A 17,499-nucleotide genomic window follows, 5' to 3' on the forward strand; every position below is an offset into this window, starting at 1 on the left:
TGAAATGCGCACTGGCCTGAGTCAAGCCCTCTCAGATCACGTCCCCCATAAGCAAACAAGATCCAAGCCAAGTCTCCCCTGGGTTGACTATGAGACCAAGAAACTCATACGCAGACGAGACAGAGTCCATAAACGCATGAAGAAAAACGGAGATGAGGCCCTCAAACAGGAATTTAAGGCACTCAAGCGCCTTATCCAGAAACGTCTACGTCGCGCCTACTGGAGACACGTAGAAGGCCTGATCTCTGACGAAGGAGAAAACCAGACCACCTCCAAGAAGAAGTTCTGGAGCTTCATCAAAGCAAGAAGAACAGAAGGAGTGGGCGTCTCCCCACTTAAAGAAGCCGGGAAACTCATCTCTGACCCCAGAGAGCGAGCCCAGATCTTAAATATCCAGTTCCACTCAGTATTCAGCCCCAAACACACCATTACAGCTGAAGAATTCGAACAGCAGTGCCCCCCTGGACCAAACCCTCTAGACTATCCATCATGCGCTGATATAAACATCACAGAAGATGGAGTTAGAAAACTCCTGCTCAACCTCAACCCCAATAAAGCCTGTGGCCCAGACGGCATTACCCCCAGACTTTTGAAGACCATTGCAGAGGAGATCACTCCAGCCTTCACCCTGCTCTACCGCATTTCATACTCCTCCGGCACCCTGCCACAGGACTGGAAACAGGCCAACATCACACCTGTCTTTAAAAAGGGAGAAAAATACAAAGCTGCAAACTACCGCCCCATCTCCCTCACCTGCATAGCCAGCAAGCTGATGGAACATATTATCACCAGCCACATCATGTCCCATCTTGAGAACAATGAGATTCTCTGTCCAGAGCAGCACGGCTTCCGACGCGGACGGTCATGTGAAACGCAACTCTTAGGGTATGTGGAAGAAGCGACTAGAGAGATAGAGAAGGGAAACCAGGAGGACACTATCATCCTCGACTTCTCAAAGGCGTTCGACAAAGTTAGCCATACCCTACTTGTTCACAAACTATGTCGTTGCGGCATCAGAGGACGCACCAATGCCTGGATCAAGGACTTTCTCAAGGACAGACAGCAGGCTGTGGTAGTGGAAGGAACAAGATCCGACCTTCTACCCGTGGAATCTGGCGTCCCTCAAGGCTCGGTTCTAGGGCCGAGTCTTTTTCTTCTATACATAAATGACCTTCCTGATGGCATCAAGTCGAAGATCCGCCTATTTGCCGATGACACCCTGTGCAGCAAGACCATCATAAAGAAAAATGACGAGCAAGTGCTGCAAGAAGATCTACACTCCCTTACCACCTGGGAGGAGAAGTGGTCCATGGAGTTTCATCCACAGAAGTGCTCAACGCTGAGAGTTTCCCGGAAAAGGGACAAGACCGCCCCTGCGTATGAGCTACATGGCCAAAAGATTGAAAACGTCAGCACCACAAAGTACCTGGGCGTCAACATTCAGGAAAATATGCAGTGGGAATCCCACATTGACTCCATCACCAAGAAAGCCAGCAAGACCCTAGGCTTCGTCCGGCGCAACCTCAAGATCAGCAACAAGAAGACAAAGGAAACTGCGTACAAAGCCCTTGTTCGCCCACTTCTTGAGTATGCAGCCACCGTCTGGGATCCCTACACTGCAAACGAGGTTGAGGCCCTCGAGAAGATCCAACGGAGAGCAGCAAGATGGGTCTCAAATCGCCACCGCCAAACATCATGCGTGGACTCCATCCTCAATTCACTCAATTGGCCTCCCCTACAACAGCGCCGCAAGAAAGCCCGCTTGGAGATGTTCTACAAATTCCACCATGGTATCATCTCCATCAACTCCAAGTACCTGCCCAAGCCATCTAAGAGAAGGCTGAGCTGTAGAACGAACAACAGCCTGAGCTACGACATTCCCTCCTGCACAACACTGTACAGGCAGATGGCATTCTTCCCAAGGACCATACCAGAATGGAACAAGCTGCCTCAGGAAGTTGTGACAGCCGAGTCACTGGACTGCTTCAAGTCCAGACTGGCCTCTCATCTCTAAAAGTGAATCCCCCCCACCCACCCCCCATTCCCCCCCTCCTCCTAACCACCCATACACCCCAAATCACCACCCCCCCCCCCTCCCCCCGCTCACAGCTGATGCAGAGGCTTGGCATCATGTCAGTGCACGCTGAACGTACACTGGCTGGCCAGGTCGCAAAAAGAAAGGAAGAAGAAAAGAGAAAAAAGAAAGAGAGCTTTTTTTTTGCTTTTTTTTTTTTTTTTTTTCCAATCCTCACAACAGCGCAATCCTCAGCAACCTCCCAAACTACAACAGAACCATCAATAAAATGATGTTGGTTGTACAAAGGAAGAAGAAGAAGACTATCAGCCAATCTATAATCAGCATCTGATCATTACTTTTTATCAGCCAAACCAGCACATTCAATAGACTAGTAAGTAGTATATAGGAATATTTCACACTGATTTACTGTTCGCAATTCACATTTAAGCAGGTCTGATCACCTTCTGAAATAACAAGTAACATGATCTTGTACACTGGTGGCAGCATACTGTACAAATCAATATTCACATCAGCCAGACCTGAAGTCCCTGCTCAGGATGCCAGGGGATCACAGAAATAAATATATCTAGTCCACTCCACCTTCCGGAAAATCTGTGCTAGAAAAAGTAGAAATGTGCTCTTTGTTTCAGACTTTTTTCTTTCATATATATATATTTTCAAATACTTTCCTTTTATAAAAATGAGGCCCTGTGCGTATGTGCAGGTGTTCATCGATTTTATGTCTGTTCACTAAGAGATGAAAGAAAAAAATGGGGGGAGAGGGCTCAGGGGGAACCTATTTCAGCAAAGGTGTTGTGTCCTTGGGGAAAATCACTTTATTCTGATTTTACTCACTCAACCCAGGAGTGAGAGGGTACCTGACTTCAGTTGTGAACGGTTAAATCAGCAAAAGGAGAGGACTGGGCCCCACCTTCTTTCACCAAGCCCGAGACACGGTGGATATGAATTCACTGCCCTGATGGCTGTAAAAGACTGTTGGGACTTTTAACTTTTCCCTTTCATGTCTGACATCTCTTGCTTTCTCATTTTCAGATTCACTGGTCCACTGAGCTTCATGTTTTCCTGAAAATGTTGCATATTCATTTTTTTGGTTTCTCTTTACTACTCAGCACTTTCACTGCATTGTGTTTTAAACCAACTAACAAAGCATCTGGGAAAAATGAGTTGCAGGTTTGCTGTTTGTTGCCAAGTGCCTATCTTTATATATACCTTAAAGAAAAAATCTGTCTTGGCACAACTAAATGTAATATCTTAATATCTTCAATGGAAGACTTTACAAAAAGAGGGTTAGGCAAGAGAAAGAAATGATAATTTCCAGACTTTACAAAAAGAGGGTTAGGCAAGAGAAAGAAATTATCATTTCCAACCAAGAGCCAGTACTGCTGGGTAAATTTTCACATGTTTTCATGAAATAGAACTGTACAACATTACAAGTTGTCTACAGCAGTGAAGCATTCACAATGAGTTACAGGGTTAAACGATGTTACCTAAAGAAAAGGTTTACCTTGAGTTAATTCATAACAATGAAATGGAAACAATTCAAACACTTAACAACAGTAGTGTGTCAATAAGACAAGCTTTCCATTTCCAATGAACACAGTGATGGACAGATCAAACAAGATGATGTGATGGGGTTGTGCCTTTGAGTGTGGTACAACTTTCTCAGACTGAGAGTGAGAATAAGACCTTGACCACAGTATCAGCCTACATCGCACAAGACAGAGCACATGCGCAAACCGACATGACATATTGACATAAAAAAAACACATTTTATCTCAAAACCACAATGCAGTCCCAACTTCTAATTTCTGACTGTTTGAGAGGATCCTTATAAAGGCACATCATGTACTGTCCAAAGTATCTTGCTTAATCTTTAATGTACACACCTCTTACATCATCTCATTCTCATCCAATCCTTCCTCACACAGTTCAGAGGCAGAAACTAGCAGACAGCACTACACTTTCAAACAATTACTGTTAATGAGCAACGGTACAACAACAACAAGAAATTCAGTGAATGGAGTTAAAATGACACAAACAACATATAGAAAGGGCAGTACTACACTTTCTTAGTTTCTAACAATTACCAGTAATGAGCAAAAGGACAACAAGAGAAGAGAAAAATTCTGTGAATGGATTGAAAATGAGACAACATATATCATAATATACTATACATAGACAGGACAGACTTTCGAACAATTACCATCAATGAGCAATGGTACAACAACACCAACAACAAGAAATTCTGTGGATGGATTAAAAATGACACAAATGACAGAGAGGTTAATATAGTGAGTGCATTTGAAAACAAACAACATGTAGACAGGGCAGACCTTGTCAAGTTTGTGAACAGTGTTACAAAGAGACAAACGACGTGTCATCTAGACAGGGCAGACCTTGTCAAGTCTGTGAATGGATTTAAAAACAGACAAACAACATGTAGACAGGGCAGACCTTGTCAAGTCTGTGAACAGTGTTACAAAGAGACAAACAACATGTCATCTAGACAGGGCAGACCTTGTCAAGTCTGTGAATGGATTTAAAAACAGACAAACAACATGTAGACAGGGCAGACCTTGTCAAGTCTGTGAATGGAATTTAAAAACAAACAACATGTAGACAGGGCAGACCTTGTCAAGACCCGCACCCACCCAGCCAGGCAGGTGCACATCCCCCTCCCCCAAACCCCCCTTACCTTGGCTGTCTAGGTCAGCCTTGCCGTCAATGGAGTTGAGGACACTGGCCAGTTCCTGGGTCAGCCCGTTCATTGACAGCGATGTGAAGAAGCCCGGCTCCTCCTCTCCCTCCTCCTCCTCCTCCCCCCCCAGAGCGGAGGCGTCCACTGTTGTCCACGTGTCCCCCAGGCCTGGACTGACTTCCCTCCCCTCTGGTCTGCCCTTGCCAGCATTCTCTCCCCCTGTGGCAGCAGTGGCGGCAGTGACGGTGGTGGTGGTGGTGGTGGTGGCCGGACCTGAGGCAGTCGTCCTGCTGTTGCTGACACCAAACAGACTCAGGTCTTCCTCGTTGATGTCAAACTCAGGGAACTCCATGGTCCTGAAGAGGGAGGAATCCTTCGGGTCAGACTGAACAGGCTGTGACTGTGCCTGCTCCTTGGTGTCAGCTTTTGTGGTTTTCGTCCCCGCTGCTTCACCCACAGAGGGTGTCTGTGATCCCAGCTCTCCCTCCACTCCTTCAGGCGGCAGTGACACGGGTTCATCCGACTGTCCGGGGACAGGGAGAGGGGCACTGTGGCCAGCAGTGCCAACTGAGGAAGCAGAGGCACCGTCACCAATGTCCACCACCACTTCCGATGACTGAGGAATGTTGTGAAGATCAGAGTCTGTACTTACCACACCCAGGGCAGTGTCTGTGGCCACGCCCCCTTCCCTGCTCACCGTCTCCTCTCCCTGGCTGTGTGTGGGGGGGTTGTCAGTGTCAGTGGTGTCTCTGTCACCCAGACTAGGCGGCGTGGAATCATTTCCATGTGTACTATCACAGCTCAAACTGCTTGACGCCTGGACCCCCCCTGCAGGAGAGGGAGACGGAGAGGGGGAGGCCTCCACCTGCATCACCCCCAGAGGGTCCATGCTCCCCCCACCTGTCTTCTCCTCCTCTTTCTCAGGAAAGACACTCTGTCCTGTTGATTTCTGCACCACCCCCTCCTCCCCTTCCATGGGGTCACCACCGGCGTACACACCACTGGACTCTCCATCAGAGGGGGTGTGAAGCTGTGGGTCAGCCACAATCTGCTGGATGTAGTCATTGACCGTCTTCACAGACAGATCCTGACACAGGAGGGTGGGGCTGATGGGGGAGGGTGCCCCCCCAGTCACAGACCCCCCTCCACCCGACAGTTTCATGGCTGGGGTGTTGCTGGTACCTGTGGCGCCAGTGTCCAGAACTCCTGTTTTGGAGACCGTGGGCGAGGCCACGGAGGTCTCCACCACTCGACTCACGCTGAAGATCTTGCGAGCGGTGGGCTTTGGGTAGTACTGCGGGGACAGCAGCAGCTCTGAGGGAGGGGAGCGTATGCGGGACATAATGGGCTTGGACAGGGGAAGTGCCATTCCGGCGCCATCCGAGGAATTCTGGGAGGCCATGACTGCTGACGCCTGGGACGTCAAGGGGTTGGGGAGCTCCAAGGTCAGAGGGGGAGACGACACCGTCACCGCCACACTGGCCACCACCGCCTCTGGGTTCTCCCCCTTTGTTTTGCCTGAGAAAAAATCCACCTCTGAAGAGTGTGGGGACTCCAAGGACTCCTGGGGTGTGAGGCGATGAGCCTGGAACAGAAGGCTGGGGCGGCGCTTGTTCTCAGGCTCTGGGGAAGGGGTAGGGTCATATATCATCTGCAACAGACATGACAGGTGCTGCCTATCATCCACAACAACATACATGACAGGTGCTGCCTATCATCTGTAGCAAAATACATGACAAGCGCTGCCTATCATCTGCAACAGACATGACAGGTGCTGCCTATCATCTGCAACAGACATGACAGGTGCTGCCTATCATCTGCAACAGACATGACAGGTGCTGCCTATCATCTGCAACAGACATGACAGGTGCTGCCTATCATCTGTAGCAAAATACATGACAAGCGCTGCCTATCATCTGCAACAGACATGACAGGCGCTGCCTATCATCTGCAACAGACATGACAAGCGCTGCCTATCATCTGCAACAGACATGACAGGTACTGCCTATCATCTGCAACAGACATGACAGGTGCTGCCTGTCATCTGCAACAGACATGACAGGTGCTGCCTGTCATCTGCAACAGACATGACAGGTGCTGCCTATCATCTGCAACAGACATGACAGGTGCTGCCTGTCATCTGCAACAGACATGACAGGTACTGCCTATCATCTGTTACAACAGACATGACAGGTGCTGCATATCATCTGTAACAACAGACATGACAGGTGCCGCCTATCATCTGCAACAGACATGACAGGTGCTGCCTATCATCTGTTACAACAGACAAGACAGGTGCCGCATATAATCTGTAACAACAGACATGACAGGTGCTGCCTATCATCTGCAGCAGACTTGACAGGTGCTGCCAATCATCTGCAGCAACAGACATGACAGGTGCTGCCTGTCATCTGCAACAGACATGACAGTGACAGGTGCTGCCTGTCATCTGAAACAGACATGACAGGTGCTGCCTGTCATCTGCAAGCCACAGCACCGCTTGACATCGGTGGACCTGTGTCATATAACTGTCACTTCACAACATCAAACTTACATTGTTTAACATTCAGACACACAGGCACCCTAGTCCCCCACCACAACCCATATCCCAACTCCCTCACATCAACCCTCTTTCACCTCACCTCAGCGCATGTCTGGATGGCCTGTGTGGAGGTGATGGCAGACTGCATTATGGCCCCTAACCCCCACTCAAACCTCACCCCCCCCCCCCCTTGTCCACCCACCCCAACACCTCCAAACCTTCCCCACCTCCACCCACTGCCTCAAGATGTGCCTGAAATGCCTGTGTAGAGGTGATGGCTCCTATCCCTCTTCCAGCCTCACACCCCCGCCCCTTGTCCACCCACTCCAACACCTCCACACCTTCCCCATCTCCCCCCATTACCTCAGGGTGTGCCTGGATGGCCTGTGTAGAGGTGATGGTTCCTATCCCTACTCCAGCCTCACACCCCCCCTTGTCCACCCACCCCAACACCTCCACACCTTCCCCATCTCCCCCCATTACCTCAGGGTGTGCCTGGATGGCCTGTGTAGAGGTGATGGCTCCTATCCCTACTCCAGCCTCACACCCCCCCTTGTCCACCCACCCCAACACCTCCACACCTTCCCCATCTCCCCCCATTACCTCAGGGTGTACCTGGATGGCCTGTGCAGAGGTGATGGCTCCTATCTCTACTCCAGCCTCACACTCCCCATTGTCCACCCACCCCAACACCTCCACACCTTCCCCATCTCCCCCCATTACCTCAGGGTGTGCCTGGATGGCCTGTGTAGAGGTGATGGCTCCTATCCCTACTCCAGCCTCACACCACCCCTTGTCCACCCACCCCAACACCTCCACACCTTCCCCACCTCCACCCACTGCCTCAAGATGTGCCTGAAATGCCTGTGTAGAGGTGATGGCTCCTATCCCTCTTCCAGCCTCACACCCCCGCCCCTTGTCCACCCACCCCAACACCTCCACACCTTCCCCATCTCCCCCCAATACCTCAGGGTGTGCCTGGATGGCCTGTGTAGAGGTGATGGCTCCTATCCCTACTCCAGCCTCACACCCCCCCTTGTCCACCCACCCCAACACCTCCACACCTTCCCCATCTCCCCCCATTACCTCAGGGTGTGCCTGGATGGCCTGTGCAGAGGTGATGGCTCCTATCTCTACTCCAGCCTCACACACCTCCTTGTCCCTCACCCCAACCCTTCTGCACCCTCCCTATCCCCTCCCCCACCCTCCCTCATTACCTCAGGGTGTGCCTGAATCAGTGAATGGCTTCCTGAGCGGAGGTGATATCTGACTGCATTAAGGCCCTTACCCAACCCCTACCCTTGTCCACCCATCCCAACCCCTCCACCCCCCACATTACCTCAGGGTGTGCCTGGATGGCCTCCTGGGCGGAGGTGATGGCGGACTGGACGGAGGCGCGGGCAGCCATCTCCACCTGGGCGCGCTCCTCGAGGCGCCGGCGCTCCTCCTCCTCCCTACGGAGCACAGTCTGCTGGTTGCGCTCCATGCAGCCCTGAATCTCCTGCTGCAGCCGGCGCTGCTGCTCTGCGTAGTCCTTCATGCCCTGCACACACCCGCACACACACGCCGACCCAAATCAAATACCTGGCACTTGCAATGTCAAGCTCCAGCTACTGGACAAATAGTATGAGTGAAGGAACACTGAATGAAAACACACGAGGTGGGTCCTCGGTAACCAAAAAAGATTTCACCCTGTCACATCTCAAAAAAAATAGCAAAGCAACACAGTTCATGACATATGACAATACTTCACCATTTAACCCCTTAAGGAAAATAAAACTGTGCTGTGCTGAGGACATCTGGTTATGATAAACCTTCAACTCCTAGTACTGGTGCATGGAGGATTCAATCAGGGTTAAACAATCCCAACTTGTGAATATATATGCAAATAGCAAAGTTAGAGAAAGTTGTCAAATGAAATTAAACAACACACGCTCAGGCATGAACACACAGACTAATTCACAGCGACAATCAATACAGGTTATTTCACACATTCACTTCAGCAACCAAGAGTTATCACTGGAACTGACTTCACTCTGATCACACAAGACCCAACATCAAGAAGAAGAAGAAGAAACATTTACTGTCACATCCACCACCACCAATAAAAAAAACCAACAAAAATAATTTAAAAAATTTATAAAAAATAAAGAAGCACCAAATTTCACAAGCACTGACCGACTCCTTCTTGGTTTCCTTGTCAATGTCCATGCGTGTGACACTTTCGTTGACTTTGAGGGCCAGCGACAGTGCCATCAGCCCCGCTGTTTTGATGTCGTTCTCTCTGAGGTCCAGTCGCAGCAGATGAACACTGTCAGCGACATACTCTGCCAGTGCCACCGCACCTGGTGAAGAAACCAGACATACACTGTCAGCCCGGTTTCAGTCTGAAGGAGGCGTTAAAGTGTACTGTCTGATCCACATATGCCATAACACTTCTGCTTGAAAATAATCATAATGACCATTTTTTAAGAAAGTCAGATGACTGACCTAAGCATAATGCGCGGGTCAGGGTTTGGAGGCTCAACACAGGTATATATAATCATAAAGCATTTGCCAAAAATGAAAGAAGACAAATAAACAGAAAAGCAAATACACCAAAATACCATAAAACAAAGAGGGCAAATGACTGAAACAAAATGAGAACAAAAATCATTCAAGCTCATTGAACCCATGAACATCCACACACACATGCACACCCACACAAACATGCACACACAGATACACACCAACAGAAACATTCTGCATGCATGCACACAAACGCACACATACATAATACACATGCGCCACTTTGCAGCCATCTGTGTAGAAGGTACAGGGAAAACCACAGTAGTAATGACCATCAGATCCTTTCTAATCATTATCATCATTACTGCTCTCAGCCCAACCGACCACACATGGCCATATCAGGACTGAAAGCACAAGTCAATAATCACACTGTAGAACTTGACAAGAAACAAGAAAGAGAAAGTTAGGCACAAATCCACTCATATTCATGCACATTAGCCTCAGACTTGCCTCTGACACTGTCCATTCCATCAATTTTTCGCAAGTTGGGAAAAAAGAAAGAAAGAAACTAAAGACAAACACAAATGTAGATCATACACAAAGACCCACAACTGTTATCACATTTTACAAATCTTTTACACACCATGCATTTCCAAGTCATTATCAATTCTTCAGGATTTATTTTTTCATGGGATAAAAACAAATTTTCAATCCATAAACAAAGAGGAAGAAACAAAAACAATTAAATCCTGACAATAATACTGTCCAACACAAAAGCACACCCAACCTGACATTGTCACACATGATCAAGCTCTGCATTCACAAAACTGTTTCAACAAAAAGCAGTATTCAACAACCAACCAACCAACCAAGTAAGAAGGCATGAGCTCAGTGTGACTGCAGCAGTGCAGGGTCTCCTCTGGAGTGTGGCCTGACAATGACCTAACAATGACTGCCGCTCCCTGAAGACTGCTGGCACAGGCATGAGGACTGTGACTGATGAGTCTTGGTGTGGCTGTGTAAGGGGGTAGTGGATGAACAGTGTATGGATAAAAGCACACAGACTGGTGTAGAAAATGGGTTAAAAAATAGGTTAAAGGTTGTGCAGCCTTTCACAGCCATAGGGGCAGTGAATTCATATCCACTGTGTTCAGGGTTTGGTACTGGAAGACTGTGCCCAATCCTCTCCTTCCGCCATGTTAAACTTCCCTGACTGAATCAATCACCCATTCGCATCAAGGTTGAGTGAAGAAAACTGGAGTAAAGAGCCTTTCCCATGGACACAGGGCATTGAAACCTGATCACTTTTAAACACTGAATCAGAAGTCCAGTGCATTACAGGTTCACCATGGCACCCCTGACTGGGGGGAAAAGAGGCAGAAATAAAAGAAAGACACAAGGTATGGACCAGGTTTTAATGTCTTACCTTCACAGGTTAACCTGGTAGCCTGCAGTCCTAGTCTCATCAAAGACTTGCTCTTTAGCAGTCCCTCCTTCAGTATATGGATGCCCTCATTGGTCACATTGTTGTGACCCAGATTCAACGTCTCCAAGCACTTTGTAGAACCCTGCAAAGAGAGAGGAATCGTCAATTCAAATTATATATATAAAAAAATATAATAAAAAAAGGCACTCAGTTCTTTCTATCTTCTGCTCATTTAAACTGCCATCTGTGTGTTTTGTTTATGCAGCCCCAATGAATACCCAAACATGCTGGTTCTGAGTGCTCTTCAGCATTTCAACTATCAGCAGGCAGCAATGTCTAAACTGGAGAAAAGAAACTATATTATCAAAATATCTTAGATGCTTAGCATTCATTGATCTTTCCAAAACAATATCAGGAAAACTAAATCAGGATGCTGATAAGCATTGGGGAATGATGGGATAGTCAGCAACCGCACTCTCCCTCCTGACAGAAGCAGTACCAACACTCAATCATAGTCCAACTGGAATTATAAAAGAACAAAGAATTTGGTGTTTCCACTTTTCCCATTCAATGTGTTTGGAGGTTTTTACATGTCGTAAAAAAATACAGTTATGCTATACTAATCATCTGAGTTGCTACACAGTGCACAGAACATGGTTTAAACTCACAAAGGTCAAATACAGTGGCATTCTTTGCTGTAAAAGTTGAGAAAGGAACAAGTGGACACCTGTTTCTCTGCTGCTCAAGTCAACTGACACAGACATTTTCTGACAAGATGGAGCACTGAAGGAAATGAACACTGGAGGGCTAAAAATGAAGTGGGGAAAAAAAGCAAACTGAACTACTATTGGCTCAGGTCCATTAAGGTGAGTGGGGTGGATGCTCACTCGCTCTGGCTCCATGAATAAATGATTATGGTCATCAGCAGGGGGCTAATAAGCAGTGTCCTTAGTATACTGAATCAGAACAAGGCACTACTGAACATCACCAAAGTGACTCAGCAGCAGTGCAGGGTCTCCTCTGGCGTGTGGCCTGCTGACAACATACACATCGATATTTTCCTGTGAACTGGCAATGTTGGAACTGCAAGAGGTGAACCTGGGTATGGCCTTGTATGGAGGACTTGGAATGAGTACTGTGGGAGTAATGCCACTGAAAATGGTACAGATAATAGGGTGGGAAAAAAAATCCAAAGAAAGGAGTGAACCTACCAGAGCCCGACTGAGGGAGGCCATAGCCTGATATGTGACCTGGTTGTTCCACAACACCAGAGTTCTCAGCCCCTTGTCCAGGTTCTGCTCGTACAGACCATCGCATACATGGCCCACACCCACGTCCTGTCCGCCACCACAAGCACAGGAAAGAAACAGAAAAGAACAAAAACAGAGTAAAAATTGTTAACAGATTTAAACTGGTTTAACAAATACATTCACTTTCTGTCAAAACAAGTTCAAAGTCCACAAAAATAGGGGAATGTTGGTTAAATAACGGCGTCAGCCTAGGTAGTGAGAGAATCTGAGCGAAATGGTTCAAATCCCACACTCCCAAGAATTTTCTCCCCCTGCACTAGACCTTGAGTGGTGGCATGAACGCCAGTCATTCAGATGAGACGATAAAGCAAAGCCCCGTGCATAGCATGCACTTAACACATGTAAAAGAACCCACTGCAACGAAAGGGTAGTCCCTGACAAGGTTCTGTTGAAAAATCCACACTGACAGGAAAACAAATACACTTGCATGAGAAAAAAAAGACAAAAAAAAAAGAAAGGGTGGCAGTGCACTGCAGCAATGCACTCTCCCTGGACAGCAGCCAGAATTTCACACACAGAAATCTGTTGTGACAAAATGTAATATAAAAAAAAAAGAAAAAGAAAAAAAAAAAGAACACACTGCCAAAGTAACTGATCTAATTCCTTGTACTGTCAGATACATGTACACATACAAGCACTGAGACATGCATACACTATGAGTATGACTATATAAATGCTGAACACATTTTGTTGTCTTTTCAACTAGCGTTTGCATATAGTGAGAGTGAGCTTAGAATCAGTTAATGTTACCATGGACACAACAACTTGTTACCTGCAAATGGTTATTACGAAGGTCTAGAAGAGTCAAGGAATGGTTGTATTTGAGGAGGTTGCCAAGCTGGATTCCATCACTTGGCATCAGACGATTGTCTGCTAGAAACAGCTCCTGGAGAATCTCATTCATCTTCAAGGCGGCAACTGAGACAGAAACCACAGATATATCTTTTTTATTCCATATAAATTCAATATAGTAGGTGAAAAGTTAGTGATGTCAGCGAGAATGACACTGTGTCTGTGAAAGCATAAATATATGTTATAATATATAAGTGTGTGTGTGTGAGTGTGTGCCCATGAACACAATATGTGTACAAATCATATGTGCCCACTTTGTAAAAATGAGTGAAAACTTGAAGCAGCAGTCTATGAATGCAGAAGATAAAATTTACAAATGAAATAATACATCATGGTTCATGCCATTCCGATCAAGGATAAATCACTATCTTTAATGACAGTATGCATGCATAAAAGAATTAAATGAGCATGAAATGACTGTTCCATTGTGTTTATTTCAGCATGAACCAACATCACAGAACTAAGGGAGAGAATGATGACAGGTGCTCGCCACTTTCAAGTGTACATGAACAATCACATTCATCTAACATGCGCATATTTACTCTCTCTTAAAGCCTGAACCGGACTATAAATGGCGGGCGATTTGAATCAAGCCAGTTTCTCACCAGAGTCTGACACTGTGACGTCGGTGAAGGTTTATTCAAAATAAAAGCCTAATAAAGCTACGGTTTGGCTTCATTTATGGCAGAGAGCGAGATTTGCCTAGCAGCTTCCAATCTAGACCTGAATTGACTTTGGAAAGTACAAAATGTGTCAGCTACACGTAATACAAAATTTGAATGCAGAGAAAAGGGGCGGAGCTAGAGCCGTTTGTGTTTGCGCTAGACATGTCTGTCAGATAAAAATAGCACCAGCACGTGGTACTGTCCGGTGAGAATTGGAAAGCATGCGGACAGCCCCTCGACGTTGGCAACCGTAAACGACCACATTGTTTGTAAAACATGCAAACGGAGAGAAATATGACGATCTACTAACCTACCGGACACGTGCTCGCGCTTTTTATAGATAAACTCCGCCCCTTTCCCTTTTATGGATAGGCTCTAGTGCGCATGCGCAACCGAAACCTTGCTCTCGGGAGTTAAGACTTTAACCACTGTGTGGATAACAAGGGGGAGCTGGCATAGGCCGGCTGAAAAAGAACTAAAAGAGAATGGCTATACCTGAAACACTGATATGTTTAGTTTATGTAAACATTGATGTGTTTAGTGTGTGTAAAACATGTTTGGTGTGTGTAAAACACTGACACAAGTAAAACACTGATGTGTCAAAAACAAAAAGAAAGAAGAATGGCTATACCTGAAGGAAACTAGCTAAGGCAGTCCTCAGACATATCAAGTTTCCGAGCTGAGTACCATGTATCCAGGCTGGAAAGCCAGGCTTGTTATCTTTCCACAATATCTGAATGAATAGAAATGGTCTCAATAGGAAATTTTCTATCTAAAATTACGTTTAAATAACATACTTACCGTGACCCAACTAGTGCAGATTCTGGCAGGGGTCTGACATTCCTGTCCTGTGCAAACTACTATCTGCCTATGCGGAGAAAACGAAAGCAACTACGGCTGATAACCTCCCGGAAGTAGGTAACCTCCCCTTTGTCCCGCTGGCTAGCGCCCTCTTTTGACGGCAATATGCCATCACCGGCGCAGTGAGCAGGGAGAACAGGAAGCAGGGAGGAAGGGAAGACACGCTTTCAATCATGTTGTAGTCAAAATGACCGGGTTTCCACTGATAATCACACTATTTTAAGCAGTTTTTAAAAAATCACAAAAAATCAACCACTCACCCTACAAACATAAAACACATACCAGCGGACAGATATAACAATGAATTTACTAAAAATGCTTACCTTAAGTGAAGGAACCACATGGTTTTGATGATATAGGTAATCCAATATGATACACATTGGCAGGAAAACGAAAATTTTTGTTAACACAGGTAATCCACTTCTTCATGCTCTGAATCCTCCTACACTGGTTCAGTCACACTCCTGTACTCTTGGTTTGATGTGCTTATGATACTATTTATGCATGATGCATAAAAAAAAGATATTTGATTAGAATATATTGGAAAAAAAAATTAATAAAAAAACTGATTGCTGCTTGCAGTCTTGAAACACACTGAAAAACATTTGCCAGACTGTACACTCATAGGAAAAAAACACCACACATACACTTTTTTTTACACAATGCACAGATTGTCCTCATCTATTTCCATCTCCTCGGATTCTTCTCCATTAGTTGGAGAATCAGCCACTGCAACAAGCGCACGTGTTGGTGTCGAGTTTTGCTGACCGGTAATTCCACCTTCATCATCGTCAGTGTCTGCCAATTCGTCGTCGATTTTATCAGGAATATAGTCGGAATCAGAGTCCAAAATTTCGTCACCTGCATTGTCGAACAATCCAACAACAGCATCTTCATCATCAGACCCGGTTTCATGAATCAATTCAAGTGCTTGAGCCATTCTTATGTTCCGCACGAATCGGTTTCGCCTTGGTGCCACCATGTTGAAAACCATGTGCTGTTGTGATTTCGGGTTGTCCGGTTCACGAACAAAGAAAACAACGACAGAACAAACGGACAACGGTCTAAGGGAAGGAAATCGTCGAAATGGATGGTGTCTTTAGAGCACATATCCCCTGGTGCGACGTGTCCTCGCTGTAGAGGGAGGAGTGTCATGCTGCATGTGTGAGTCCGTGGTTCGATGCCACCGTAATCGACACAGGTGAAAACGGCCGCAAGGGGAATAATTATAATGTCCCTTAGTGCCGTGGGCATCTCAACCCGAATCGGTCGCCATCAGATGCGAGACGGTCGGGGCATGTGGCATGACGGCGCCGTAATCCAGTGTTATGGGCGTCGTGGACGAGGGGGTGACAAGTCCATCGGCTTGCCGTGGGATGTGCATCCCCCTGTAGCTGAACGGTGGTCCAACCTCGCGAATAGCTCCTGCGAGAGGACCGACGTTCAGCTGTTGTGTGTTGACGGATAAAGGGATAGACAAGATCGGCCCGAGCACTGCCGAGAGGCAGGATCGAGTTATCAAGAGGCACTCCGATGTGGAAGTGCCGATATTAGTCTGGGTAACAGCAGAGTTAGGCAATGGGGCAGGAGAATCCAGCACTGCCGAAGTTCAATGGGCCGTGCACGTACCTGCTCTGTGGGCGAGGGGCGGTGCAGGCGCAAGGTGTGGCACGGGGAAGCAGAGTGGTGCATAATTGCTGCAGCAAGTTAGCAGTGAGTTGCTGATTGTTTGGTTGAGCAGCTTGCTGAGACGCCATTAGTGGATGGGAAACAGCAGCACTCGGCGGTGTGGCAGATGGGGTCATCACCGCATAGCTTGGTGGGACCGTGCACGCACCCGCACTGTTGGCAAGGAGCAGTGCCGGTGCAAGGGAAATAACTGCGGCGGTCACCGGCAAGGGTGCCAAAGCAGGGGTTGCCTCCCTTGGATCGGGCGATCCGGACAAGGAGAGGGGTGGACGCGTATGGGCGAGCGTGTCCCCTAGTGGTCCACCTTCCTCCCTACACCAGGGGAGGGCATCTCTACGCGTCTCAGTCGCCACTGGATCCGAGACGGTCGAGGCATGCCATGTGGGGGGTCGCGTGATCCGATGTCACGGCCGCCACCACGGACGCATCGCACATAGGGCCCAGTCTAGCGTGCGGATCCACAACAATTTTTTAAATTTTTTATGTGGTGTTGTTTCCCCAAAGGGAATGTGGCACATTCCATTGGTGCAACTGTGGGTATGGGTAAAGAGATAGAAGAGATTGACTCGTACACTGCCGACTGGCAGGGCCGAGAAAACACGGATCGCGTCGAGTGCGTTCGCGGATCGATAAAAATGACATTAAAGGCAACACTGACCTGAGTGTGTGGCAACAAACCTCTAGAAGTCACCATAGGAGGTGTAGGAGGTGGTGGAGGTCTGGAGTCGACCGGAGGGAGCGGGGGAAGTGGAGGAGGCGGCGGGTTGGCGCTGTTGAGAGGGCCAGGAGTAGAGGGCCCAGAGCGTAAGCGAATCAATTGCGATCGCACCTTAATTTTAGCGCGATTGCCCAATCGAGCTACATAATTATGTGACCTGGTTGGAGACATAATTTGACAAAAAACAAGAAC

The 17,499-nt window shown here is 47.3% G+C and overlaps 1 protein-coding gene across 2 annotated transcripts in view; it reads right to left on the reverse strand.

Moving 5' to 3' along the window:
• The window catches only part of LOC143295828 (uncharacterized), a 40,560-nt gene that overhangs the window by 8,505 nt on the left and 14,556 nt on the right, over positions 1-17,499 (reverse strand). For both annotated transcript variants that reach the window (XM_076607471.1, XM_076607470.1), the window contains exons 7-12: positions 13,295-13,440; positions 12,424-12,549; positions 11,213-11,354; positions 9,457-9,623; positions 8,618-8,821; positions 4,734-6,387 (exon numbers count right to left, since the gene is read on the reverse strand). In XM_076607471.1, the coding sequence (XP_076463586.1) occupies positions 4,734-6,387; positions 8,618-8,821; positions 9,457-9,623; positions 11,213-11,354; positions 12,424-12,549; positions 13,295-13,440 (2,439 nt within the window). The remainder of the gene's footprint in view (positions 1-4,733; positions 6,388-8,617; positions 8,822-9,456; positions 9,624-11,212; positions 11,355-12,423; positions 12,550-13,294; positions 13,441-17,499) is intronic.

Source organism: Babylonia areolata, chromosome 21 (assembly GCF_041734735.1).
Source record: "Babylonia areolata isolate BAREFJ2019XMU chromosome 21, ASM4173473v1, whole genome shotgun sequence".
Classification (NCBI taxonomy): domain Eukaryota; kingdom Metazoa; phylum Mollusca; class Gastropoda; order Neogastropoda; family Buccinidae; genus Babylonia; species Babylonia areolata.